General features: G+C 54.0%; 1 protein-coding gene across 8 annotated transcripts in view; it reads left to right on the forward strand.

Moving 5' to 3' along the window:
* COL22A1 (collagen type XXII alpha 1 chain) overlaps positions 1-12,691 on the forward strand; it is a 254,177-nt gene that overhangs the window by 150,007 nt on the left and 91,479 nt on the right. For all 8 annotated transcript variants that reach the window (XR_003793573.1, XR_003793575.1, XM_029222987.1 and 5 more), the window contains 7 exons: positions 2,257-2,310; positions 2,960-3,013; positions 4,258-4,311; positions 5,261-5,314; positions 9,124-9,168; positions 9,724-9,768; positions 10,227-10,280. Coding sequence is in view for 6 of the 8 variants with exons in the window: in XM_029222987.1 (XP_029078820.1) it covers positions 2,257-2,310; positions 2,960-3,013; positions 4,258-4,311; positions 5,261-5,314; positions 9,124-9,168; positions 9,724-9,768; positions 10,227-10,280 (360 nt within the window). In the remaining 2 variants the exon portion in view is untranslated. The remainder of the gene's footprint in view (positions 1-2,256; positions 2,311-2,959; positions 3,014-4,257; positions 4,312-5,260; positions 5,315-9,123; positions 9,169-9,723; positions 9,769-10,226; positions 10,281-12,691) is intronic.

The raw sequence follows: 12,691 nt of genomic DNA on the forward strand, positions 1-12,691 counted from the left end.
ATGAGGCTGTTTAAGGGTGGACTGGCTGTGGCGGGCGGGGAGCTTGGCAGACGCTTCACAAGGGAGGGGGTGAAGGACCAGGGACACTGTGCTGGATGCCACCGTGTCTAATGCCGGTTCCCTTTCCTCCAGGTTCCAGTTCCTCATCTTCAAAACGGGATGAACAGGGCCTGCCTGAAAGGATTAGCCTGAGGATTAAGATGAGGTGAAATGCGTGTAGCTCAGGGCAGAGTAAACCCTAAATGGAGGGTGCTGCCCCCTCGGCCTTCTACACCTGTGTTTCCTGCTCCCTCCTTGCAAGGGTCCCTGCTGGAACCCTGGGCTTGTAGTATTAGCAGCAGTGAGGATGGTAGTTAGGGTGCTGCATGGAGTTGGTCCAGACAGGTAATTCTCAGACCTGGCTGCTCTCCACAGGTACCTGGGGAGTGTTCCGAAGTCATTGGCCCCTCAAATTTGCCCCAGACCTGTGCCTTAGAGTCCAGTCAAGGGGCCTGTTTACCTGTATTTACGACGAGCTTCCCAGGTGGTTCTTCAGCAGCTGGACTGCTCAGGATCCACTGGAGACGATGGCTGTGTGACCTCAGATGGGGCCCTTACCCTCTCTGAGCCTCAGTTTTCTTTATTGTTAAACAAGGTTTAATTTCCAGTAGAGGATCCCTAGAGATCTGTCTATCCTAACGTGCTGTGAGAGTGAAACAAACAAACGGCAGCAGCCCGCAGGGACGTTTGCAGGAGACTGAGGAGGAAGGGGAAACAAGGTCAGAGTCATAAGCGGGTCAGGAGGCCAGCTTCCTGGAACGATCACTTTGAAAGAGGCCAGTGCATTCCAGGAGCCGTCAGCATCACGGGGAGCGTAAGGAGGGATGAAAGCTAAGTGTATCCCATTTGCTCTCAGAGATAGCTGCCTGAGGGGAGAAGGGGCCTTGGATGAGTTCCGTGGGGTTGAGGTTGCTGTGAGAGCCTCAGAGGTCAGGGCGATGTAAAAAGGTCAACTGGAACATGCCTTATGGAGAGGTGGGTCCTGGGAGTGCCACCTGCAGGGCTCCTGCTCTGCCGGGAGGTGAGCGGAGCTGAGCTGGAGCAGATGCAGGCGGAGCAGGACTGAGCCACGATAGGGGGGAGGTCACCAGCCTTCCTTGGTGCCCTCCCCCACCTCTGCCCTCATCCATTAGGGAGACCCTGCATCTTTACCCACCCGGGCCACTGTCCAGCTCTGCCTGGCCATTCAGTTGCTCCAGCCCCAAGCAGATGTCTCCTAATAAAAGTAGACGTTATCCCCAAAGGCTCTCCAGCACTGAGGGAGCTACGTAGAAAACTAGGTCCAGGTGCCATCAAAAAGTTCTCTTCTGTAAACGTCGCCGTTCTCTGCCCTTTGTTGACTCACCAGCGCCCCCAGAGGGAGAAAAGGGAACTGTCCACGGAAGTGGTAACCTTGGCCATTTTTTAGTATTTATCGTCCTCCAGTGGCGATGTATTGTTCTCTCGGAATGCACAGCGCTCTTCTCAGCTGTGTGCAATGCAGTTGACTTCTCCAAACGCTTACTGAGCACCTGCTCTATTCCAAGCCCTGGGCTTGTTGCTGTGCAAGATGAGATGCGGGGGGCAGCAAGAGGGGGGCTCTGCCTTCGGGGGCCCGGGGGTCAGATGAGAACTGTTGCACTGGCCTTCGGCTTGGGGGAGGGAGCGATTAATTCTGCCTGGGGAATTGCAGGAAATTTCAGAAAGGTGGAGACATCCATCCGAGCAGCGAGACAGGGGAGGGAGGGCGTATTTGGAGAGACACCTGGACAAACAAAGGCCAGAGGCGCATCTCCTAGAACGTGTGTAGTGGAGAGAGAGAGGGTTTGAACAGATCTCTTGATTCACCCCAGGTGATTCGATGCTGAATAATGCTTGGGAACCACTGTTCTAGAAGCTTTTTGTTAATGGGTTAACCCATCGTGTGTATGTGTGTTCACGCACGTACGTATTTATTTTAAATGCTCACATATTTTAAATATGTATTGGAATGGATGATATAACAGACAGTTATATTATCCCACCAGCCAGACAGTACACACGTTACCATTTTGCAAATTTTACTTCAGACCTTCTCTTTTTGCTCTCGTTACTTTTTGTTGAAACAATGCAGTATTTCAAGTAAAGCGGCGGAACCCCCCTTCACTGGTCCCCATCCCTCTCCCCTCTCAGAGGACAGTGTCACCAGGAGGCTGCTCCACGCACGTTTGTAACCCAGGCTGTGCTCTTTCTCTGCAGGGCCCCCCAGGACCACCTGGCGTCCCAGGCCCCCCTGGACCTGGAGGCCCCCCGGTGAGATTGGTTTTGATTTTCTCTCCCCAGGGCACTTAGATGGAGGGTTCGTGGCCCTGGGAGCCGGGGACATCGTGGTGTAGAGCCACATGTTCACTCTTTGTCTGAGAGCAGAGCAAAGGCATGAGCAAGGAGGGCCCCCCCAGCAGCCGGCCCTGCAGCCCCTTTGATTGGAAATAGCATCTGAGTTACACAGCGCATCGTTGGCTGCTCCTAGAGATGCAGGGGGAGAGACACGCTGGGCTGGGGTCATCCTTTTGAGGTCTTTCAGGAGCGTGTGGTTTGTCTCCCCTCCCGCATTTCAGGAGCCCTCTGGGAAAGTTCCCTGTAGGCCGAGCGGAGGGATGGGGTCCCGCTGGGTGGGGCAGAGGGAGGCGTTTCCACCCATCCCGCCAGGCAGGAATGAAGGTGCCGGTGGCCCCGACTGCAGACCAGACGAGCCCTGCGCCGGCCAGCCTTGGAGGTGTGACAATTCCACGTCACACCGTGGCCCACACCAAGGACAGCCAGATGCCCCCGAGCGGTATCCACCCCTGGGTGCCCTTGTCAGAGCTGGAGACCTGGGCTCCTGCCAGGAAAGGTGCTGGGAGAAGTGAGCTGATGCTCGGAAGAGGTCAGACTGAAGGTTCCCCTCTGGTTCCCTTTTCAGGGTTTGCCTGGAGAGATCGGCTTCCCAGGAAAACCTGGGCACCCTGGGCAGGCGGTGAGTGACAGAGCATCCCTCCCTGCACTGCCCCGTCTCCCCCATCCTCTGTGAAGGGAGTGGCCAGGCCCTTTCAGCTGCCACCCGGGCCGCTTTCCAGCAGGTGACGCTCCGTGCCCTTTCCTCCCTGTCAGCAGGACCAGGACCCTGGTACCCAGCCTGCCTTCTTCCTTCCGTGGTGCCTGTCACGTATGTGCTCTGTCTCCTGGGGCCGCTCCCCCATGGCCCCAGCCGGAATGCAGACTGGAGCACCCTCTCCCTAGGCCGCCGCCTGTGCTCTTGTAACTCAAAGGGACGTTCAAAAGTCCTTTGTTGTTTAAAGTGTGGCTTCTCGTCTGTAGGGCCACTGCCAGAGGGTCGCAGAAGTGATCGAGGAGGAGACGTGAGACATGGTCCAGGGTGCAGCAGAGCTCTTCCTGTCACTGTGCCGATGGTGCTGCTGCTTTCCCAGCCAAAAAGATCCTAGGGATCTGGGCCTTCTCCTTCCTTTTAAGTCCTGAGGGTAGAGCTCATCAGACCTTAATGTCTCCACACAAGGAAGTGGGTGCAGACTGAAGCTGGGTGTCTCCTGCCGTTTTGGCCTGTAGCTCTTCAGGGCAGGATGGTAGGCGTGGCCTTGAGCTTCCGATACCATGTGACCATGATGGGCCCTCCCAGGCCTGGTGATGGCCCTCAGGAGGCCTCTGCTCATCCGGAAGGCATTTCCTTACCGCTGGTTCTCGGATGGGGCCAGCAGAGGAGGGGAAGGCTGTGGATACAGAAAGCCTGTGCGACCCACAGAGCTGACGGGGGGTCGGGACGCTGGAGAAAGGTGACAGAGGGAAATCCGACTGTGGAGCACACGGTGGTTGTCCCCTTGTCCCTGGACCACAGTTCCATTGGTGGCTGTAGATGAAGGGACGTGATTGCTGGATGCCAGCGTGCTCGGCCCCGTTGAGCTCCAGGTACCAGGCCTAAGGCTCTCGATGTAAATTCAGGGCCGTGACGCCCACTCTCAGGCGAACGGGTCCAAACCTGGAACGCGTGGTTAACTGTCACCCACAGACGTTCCTGGACACGTGGTCCACACAGTTTCACCCACAGACACTTGACAGCAGCGAGAGCGCCACCGGAGAGCTGGAACACAGGACCAGTCCTGCGTGTCTCGCCCACCGTGCTGACCAGCTTCCGGCTGCAGCAACTCAGTGCAACGCTTCCCTAACCGTGCCTTTCATGTTGGTCTGTTTTTCTCCCTCTTGGCGCAGGGACCTCCTGGAAAGGATGCGCTGAACGGACCCCCAGGCCTGCCAGGACCAAAGGTTGGTGTGAGTTTGGGAACCCAAAACACAGAAGCTAAAGAGATTTTTGATTGTTGGTTGCCTGGGCCTTGGATCACGTTTGGATTCCGAGTCATGCCGGGCTCGGAAATGTTCGGATTTCCAAGGTCAGATATGGGCGAGCCCCTTATTCCTACTTAAGTAACTGGGGAAGGATTTGGAGGCCTAGGACTTTAAAATTATTCTGTTAGAAATGTGTGTGTATTTTATTTGCAAGGAGAAAAGCCTTTCAGATACTCTTGCATAATAAGAGACTTCAGTTTAGAAAGTACTCTGGCGGGGCTCATTACAGTAAGATCATTAAGAAAAGAGTCAGAGGTTAGCTATCATAAAATCGGGAAGCAAGTTCACAGCCTACCCACTTCAGATGGACAATTAAAACACCATACAGCCAAAATGTTAACAAGTGAACTTCACCTTTTCATAACAGACATTAAGCTCAAGGGTGAATGTCAACCGTCCTCGAAAGGCAACTTTTGGATGTTATAGGAAAATTCATCATCCTTTTCCATAAGCAGACTTAGAAGCTTAACTTTTTCATGACGAGATATAGAATAAGTATGGATTCAACTTAATTTTATGGGCATTTCATGTAAATATTCTCCATCCTCCTCTCTCATCTTTCAAGGCAAAAGATAAGGGCTAACCAAGTATTTTGTAGTCTCAAAAGCACTTAGGCAATATCTTGCCTACTCTACATCCCTCATTTCCATTCACTTATGTCTTTATAAATCAAAAGCAGAGCCGTTGAATATGGCATCTAGGAGGTGGTTTGAGCTGCGGTTTCTGGTCGCCGTGGTCACACACATTTGAAGAGGTTCAGTAACACCTAAGGCCCAGCAGTTTTCTTCCTTCCAGCCTGGACCTAGTCCTGAGGCTGTCTCCTCCAAGCCCAGCCCCTCCTGTTTACTTCCGTTTGTGTTCCTTACAGGGAGCCCTGGGAGACAGAGGGGCAGACGGTTTGCCCGGACAGCCTGGCCCGCGGGTAGGGACTCCTTCTCCATCACGTCTGTTATTCTAAACGGTGTGTTTCGGGCTGTGTATGAACCTCAGCTGACAGGGCCCAGCATCTGTATGAGCTGGAGTGTGGCAGGAAACAGCCGGGGTCATTGCAGAGGGGCTGTTTGAAAGGCCGAGGGCGGGGTCAGGGGGTCCATGGTGACACACCCTGGACTGGTGACAATGGATGCCACCCCTGGGGCAGAGGAGCAAGGGGGCAGTGCGTTCCTGGAACCCGGGAGCCGTGTAGCTGGAGGAGAGAGCCCCCGAGAGAGCGGGAGCCTTGAGAAGAAGGCCAGCATCGCTGCCTAGCTCATCCTAGGAGGGAAGAGGCAAGGGGGTCAATACCCCCTCCTCTCTCTCTCTCTCCTGTCCCTTAAGCTTTTCCCTCCCTCCGATGCTCCCTGACCCCTACAGAAGCAAGGAAGCGCGGCTGGGCTCATCTGTAGAGTTCAGCATCTCAGATGTGGCCTGGGCTCAGGGTGCAGTGGGTACAGAAGAGAGAGGGCTGGACTCTGCGTGCGTGTGTATGTATGTGCGTGTGTGTGTGTCTGTATGTATATATGTGGTGTGGCGTGTGTGTATGCATGTGTGTGTGTATGTGGTGTGCCATGCATGTGTGTGCGTATCTGTATGTATATATGTGGTGTGGTGTGTATCTGTATGTATATGTGTGGTGTGGCATGTGTGTGTATGGTGAACGTATGTACGTGTGTGCGTATCTGTATGTATATGGGGTGTGTGTGGCGTGGGTGTGTACATGGTGTGTGTGTGTGCACAGCGCCTTGCTTCCGGAGAGGCGTGTGTGCACACAGCCAAGCACATGGGGAGCCCTCTCCCTCCCGTCACAGGGCCTCCGAGTCTACTGGGTTAAGTGCTAGTTAAGGCGGTGACCCGCTCTCGGCCACCAGCTCCCACCCCTGGCCCACAGGCAGGCACCTGGCGGGCTCTCGGCGAGGGCTCACTGGATGGAGGGTGGGTCACAAACCGTCCAGCGAGGGCACAGCTGTGGCCTGGACTCACCTTGCTGGCCAGTGAAGGGCCGATTGGTAAATCCCGGGGCCCTGGGTTCCCTGCTGCCTCGCTTTTTCAAGGAACGAGCATTCTTCAGACCAGATGGAAACCACAGGTTATAATGCACCGAAGCTGTCTCAAGGACGCCCGCCGGCGGGATTCAGTGTGCAAAGAGTGCCCACCAGGAGCCTCCCGCCCGCCCTGGACCCCGGATTCTGATTATTGGCCCCTGCCCCCATCGGCACACAGCGAGCCACCACTGCCACCTGCGAGCACAGCGGCCCTTCGTGTTTTAAGACTCAACATTCATGTTTTAAAAAAACATGTATAATGATCCCCAGTGATTGATGTGTGACTTGCTGTGTTTTGTCACAGCATGGACAAAGCATGCATGCCCTGACCTAAGGTGCTGGTTAGGGGTGAATCACGTGGTCTTAGAAGCACCAAGGCCACCTTCCAGGGTCTGAGTGATTGGCTGAAATTCAGGCATTTCCCAGAAGTAACTTGCAGCATTTGCATCGCTCCCTGTTACTCTCCTTTTTGGACTCCGTGGGTTTTATGGAGTCCCCCGTACCTTAGAGCTGTGTTTCCTCCAATCTCTGAGTTGCCACACCCTTCTGGGCTTACACCGTGTGAATTTTCACATTCCGTTCAATAGTCTTCAGAAGAATCTGTTCCCATCGAGTTCCCTGTGCACGATTCTGTGGATGAAGGTGATCAGTCAGAAGTATTGGGGTGAAACTGAGGTGCCCTCGGGGGTTTCTTTCATCTTTCCTTCTCTGTGTTTTGTGTTTATGTTCACCCCTAATGGCTGAAAGGTTCAGAGAGGTCTGTTACTACAGCTCACGTGTCATTTTTGTACGATTTCTAGTGTGATACTTTAAAAAAATTTATCTAGAAAGTTCAAAATTGTGAGTTTCTGCCGTTATGATGCTTTTAGGACATATTTTGTAGCTTCAGAGGAGACCTGGCAGGAGTCCTAGTTACTTTATCTTGACAACATGCCAGCTAAAGATAAATATTTTCAAAGAAGATGATGGCTACGTCCTGGACGCGGCGGGTCTTGAGTCAGCCCAGAGAAGGGACTGGTTGTGGGATGAGCGGATGCATCGCCTCTTTGGCTCGTGTCAAGAATTCCAGACGCTGCCCGGCTCTCCATGGGCTGTGCTTTGGCCTAGGATTCAAGAAGCACTTCAGGTGGCCTTCAAAATGCTTTCCACCCAAACTCAGCCCCCCAGCACCTTTCCCACTGCAAAGGTGTGACCGTCCTAGCAGATTTAAAGTGACAATTTCTATAGCAAGTATTTGCACAATTCCGGTTAGAGCAGTTCTTACTAATTGTGCTTGTAAACACTGGGAATTGATGGGAAAACTGGGGTGCGTCTAGAATTTCTATTTGCACTGATTCCAGACACCAGTTGCCCTGGTGGCACCAGAGCTACAGGATAGAATGTGTGCTTAATGCTAAACAGTGCTTTTAGTTTCTTTGCTTTCTTTTCTTTTTTTTTTCCTCTTTGATATGTGGTACAGCCTTCACTACCAGTGGAATCTGGCATAGCTGCAGGGAGAATCTTTATGTGTGTACATACCCGTTCATTCATTCATTCGTTCGTTCGTGTGTCCATTTACTTACCGGAAAACCACTTTCCTTATGGAACCATTTCTTTATGGAAACCTACATAAAGGTTTCACTAAGTACCATAACAATGTTAAGAAGAAACTGTCATTCAAGAAGTTAGTGTTTCTTAAGACACGTGGCTGGTTAGAAATTGCAGTCCCCCCCCCACACCCACCGAACAGCCGCCTCTTTGCACCACTGACTTGCAGGGACCTGGTAGGCACAGCAGCCTGGTGCCGTGGTGTCAGAGAACAGGCCCCTCTGATCCTGCACCCTCCTACTTTAACGTGCCCACAAAATGCACGTCAGGAGCAACACTTCATCCAAGCTACTGGAACGGGTGTATCCCTGCTGGGGGCTTGCTTTCAATACAAGTTTGCATGTTTAACAGCATTTCACCCAAGACTGGCCTTCATTGTAACGCACCAAGCGAGACGGAAACAGACCTCTCAGCTGCCCGTGGGCTCCTCCACGGGCGCCTCTGTTTACCAGCGAGTCTGAACGACAGCCTCGGGACGGCCCGTCAGCTCGGACAAGTTCATCAACGGCTTCTCCATCGTTGCACCCAGCCTGGGGTCTGGGCTTCCCTGAAGGGGCACAGAACTCAGAGCTGGGGTGGCTCTGGGACTCACGGATTTTGGCTCCTTGTTTTTTGTTTTTTGCGGTACGTGGGCCTCTCACTGTTGTGGCCTCTCCCGCTGCGGAGCGCAGGCTCCGGACGCGCAGGCTCAGTGGCCATGGCTCACGGGCCCAGCCGCCCCGCGGAATGTGTGATCTTCCCGGACCGGAACACGAACCCGCGTCCCCCGCATCGGCCGGCGGACTCTCAACCACTGCGCCACCAGGGAAGCCCCTCCTTGTTGTTTTGAGCTATAGGTGTTTAGATTCAGGATGAGTGGACTCAACCTGTTTAAATGCTGTCAGGGCAACTCCAGAAGCTGTTTCTTTTGAGGGAAGCAGAAGACAACGTGAGGGAGTGTGGACGCCCTCTCTCCAGAAAGGCGAACCACTCGGGTCTTCAAAGCCTGTGACGCTTGTGCTGCTTGTGTGAGAATCGAGGGTTGTGGCTGACGGGGGCTCTGAGGGTGTGGGACCAGCTGGGATGACGGCCATCTCTGCAATGCGAGTGGAAAATGATGGGGTGTCTGTTATTTTATCTCCAGGGTGAAGTTGGGGAGCAGGGCCCGGCAGGCCGACCTGGAGAGAAGGTCTGTTCCACCTTCATTCGTTCAGTGCGTGCGTTTGTTAGTATACGCTACGCCTCGTGTCACTTGTCTCCCTGGAGCTCATGACCTTCCCGTCGTGCGCTCATTTACTTACCCCATGACGGTCGGCATGTCCTACGCATCTGTCGCTGTGGTGGGTACTGGGGTCACCACCACTGGCCAAGAGCAGTTGAACAGGTGCAGCGAGTGGGGCCATGCAGGTCGAGGGGGCATAGGAGTCCCTTTCGCTCAGACTTGGGGGATGTCAGGAGAGGGGGCCAGGAGGTGACCTCGTGGCTGATCCAGAGGAATGAGGAGTCAGACAGCAAGAGAGGCGAAACACGGGTTCCCGGAGAGGGAGTAGCAAAGTGAGGACCACGTGGTGACTCCCCATGAGCAGACTCGCTCGAATTTGCTTTCCACGTTACCCCCGCTGAGCCAGAGGTGTCTGGGGGGCCGGACGGCAGGCGGTAGAGAGCACAGTTCCCTCACCCTGGACCACGGGAGAGCCCCCTTGCTGAGAGCCCACTGAACAGGGACGCCGTGTTCTTTCCACAGGGACAGGCAGGGCTCCCAGGCGTGAGGGGAGAGAAAGGAGAACAGGTGAGTGGCAGCAGTGTCTTCCCAGCAGGGCCACGTGCCTGTGCCCGAGGAGAGAAGCCCCCTTTGCAGTCTTCGACCCTGGGGGGATGGGTGGTGATTCAGGCTGGGATTAGAGCGTATTTCCTCAGTGTTCATGGAAGAGAAAAGGAAGGGGATCAGGCCGCTCTGGTCCGTGGGCTGGAGCAAAAGGACGGTGGCTGCGGGGTCTCTCTGAAAAGCGTGGAGCAGCTTCAGATGAAATTTGTGGGAACGGTTGGGGCTGTTATCTGTCAGGTGCAGAATTCGGTGCTTCACACGCAACTGACAGGCTGTCCCTTGAACTTGGTTTTCGCCACGGCAGGGCAGGTTGGGAAGAAAAACACAATACTTTGCCCAAGGTCCCCTTGCTCTCACCTGGAAGAGGCGGCCGTTGCACTCAGGTGAGTGCTAATGTTTCCTAATTTTATCTTTCTCTGTAGGGAGAGAAAGGGGAACTGGGACTCCCGGGACCGAAAGGTGACCGAGGTGCAAAGGTAGGAGCTCCTGCTGTTGTCCTGGTCATCCGGTCCGTGAGCCGCAGAGCCTCCCTTCTGTAGTTTCTGTGCGTTGCCTGCGGTTCAGTGGAGAGGGCAACTCCTTGGAGTCACAGTGGTGGCCTGGCGTACAGTCCTGGTTCTACCCGGTGTGTGGTTCTGAGCATCTCATCTGACCTCCTTGTGCCTCCCTTGCTGGCCGCCTTGTGCCTCCCTTGCTGCCTCCCTTGTGCGATGCTGACACAAGCCGAATCCGCGGGCAGGTGGTTCCAGGAGCCCTCACGGATACCGAAATCGGTGGATGCTCGAGTCTGTTCTGTGAAATGGTGGAGAATAATGAATACAGTCAGCCTTCAGGAGCCAGCCCACGGGGGTCGGGGCCCGCTGTGTGCCAGGATCGTGGGAAGCACTGCACGTGTAGTGACTTCGGTGACACTCGTGACAACCGGAGAGGGGTCATGTTATCAGCAACACCCCCAGTTTATAAAGGAGGAAACTGAGGCACAGAAAGGCCAAGCCGCTTTCCCAGGGCTGCGTGAATGGAGGGTGGTGGAGTCAAGACCCGACCTCAGTCTGGGCCCAGCGTCCTGGCTCTGACCAGTCCTCACCTCACACCAGCCTGGCCCGAGGGGAACCTGAGGAGTGGCCACACCCCCGAGGGGCCCTGGTGCCCCTGTCCGGCACGGTGCTGTCACCTTGTTCTCCCAAGTTTGCATGCTCGTCCCCTCCAGGGTCCTGCCCTCGACCTCTCTCAACTCCCGTCCCCCTCTCTCGGGCTGAAGGCTGAGGGCTTTGTTCTGGACAGACCTGCGATCTATAAATAGAGATCCTGGAATGGAAAGAGCTTTGGTGGGTGAGCCATTCAGGCCTGCTGCTCTCCTGGACTTTTCAGAAAGCAGTTTTTATTTGAGAAACTCATTTCCAGAATGCAGAGGACTCAGCGAGACCATTAAGCCCGTGTTATTGCTTTGGCAGAGTTGCCAGGGCCACAGCAGAATCACATTCAAGCTTCCGAAGAATCTGGCCTGCTTTTCTTTTCCCCTAGAGAAATATGTAATAATAGACAATTCTGGTCAAAAAAAAAATCTAAAATAAGACATTCAGGCAACATTGCCCCCTTCTGACTGTGCCTTGAGCACCCCTGCCTCAGTTCTCTGGTCCGCTTTCTCCCCACCAGCCACTGTGAGAATTTTGTCCCCAGGGCATCTTGGAAAGTAGGGCGATAATGTGTCTGTGTCAGCTAGCGCTCAGAGAGTTAAACTACGGAGAAGCTGGGATGGGAACCGAGGCCGGTCACATTAACTACAAAACTCAAAGACCCTTCTCCAGCCAAGCATCTTCCTCTAAGTCAGAGAGCTGCCTGGGCTGTGCCCCAGCGGCCCACCGGCCCTTCCTTCACCCCGCAGCCCTGGGGGCGGGGGAGGCTTCTCCAGAAAGGTGGCCTTGAGGCTCTCGGGGTTAGAGATGCCCTCCAACCCTCTTCTTGTTTATGTCTATTCATACGTTCCACTGGGACACGCTCAGCTTTGGTCATTTGGACTTTTTAATGGAGGGCAAATTGGTTTGGATGAGATTCGTTTTGGAGCACGAGGTCGACAGTGTCAAGAAGAGAATCGGGTAAACTCGGATAATGCAAATAGCGCTGAGAAAGGGTTCTTCTCTCTGAAGCTTCTGGAACTTTAGTCTGGGAAATGCGGCACAGTGAGTAGTTCAGGGCTTGGATTCTGGGTTTAAAGCCAGCCTGAGCCATTTGCTGGCTGTGTGACTTTGGGCAGGTGAATGAGTGTGGTAGCTTCCGTGGAATGGGAACACGGAAGCATCTCTGTTACAGGCATTTAGACGGAGATTAGAGGCGTTAATGCCTGTAGAAAAGTAAGTCGTACCTGCAGTTAAATCCTATATAACCATAGAAATAATCATAGAAGACTGTGTAACTACATTTTATTATCATATTATTGTTACTAAGAGCAGCCTTTCCTCTCTCTAAGCCAACTTTATTCATTCATTTGTCCGCTAATAACCATGAGTGGACCCAGGCCTGCAACAGGCCTGACCCTGGGCTGCTCGGAACACACCTGGGCCTCAACATCCATGTCCTGACACCATCGTGGCTCACATGGGATGACGGGCTTTGGGGACCGCACCTCCTGGTGGAGTAGCCAGTGACCTCTTTTCCTCGGGGCAAATGTAGTAACAATTTTCTCCTCAGTCGGCCCTCGCTGACGCACTCACTCAGCCCCCAGATGATGCTGTGAGCTGGATGTACTGTTGTCATTATTTTGCGCAGAGGAAGACGAGCTGACGGAAGTAGAATAAAATATATAAAATGGTAGAGTTAGGTCTCAAGCTCAGGTGATTCAACTCCCAAGCCTGTGCTGTTTACAGGAATGTAATAGTCACCCGTCAGGCCC

This window comes from Monodon monoceros, unplaced genomic scaffold (genome assembly GCF_005190385.1).
Source record: "Monodon monoceros isolate NGI ecotype Baffin Bay Population unplaced genomic scaffold, NGI_Narwhal_1 Super_Scaffold_14, whole genome shotgun sequence".
NCBI lineage: Eukaryota > Metazoa > Chordata > Mammalia > Artiodactyla > Monodontidae > Monodon > Monodon monoceros.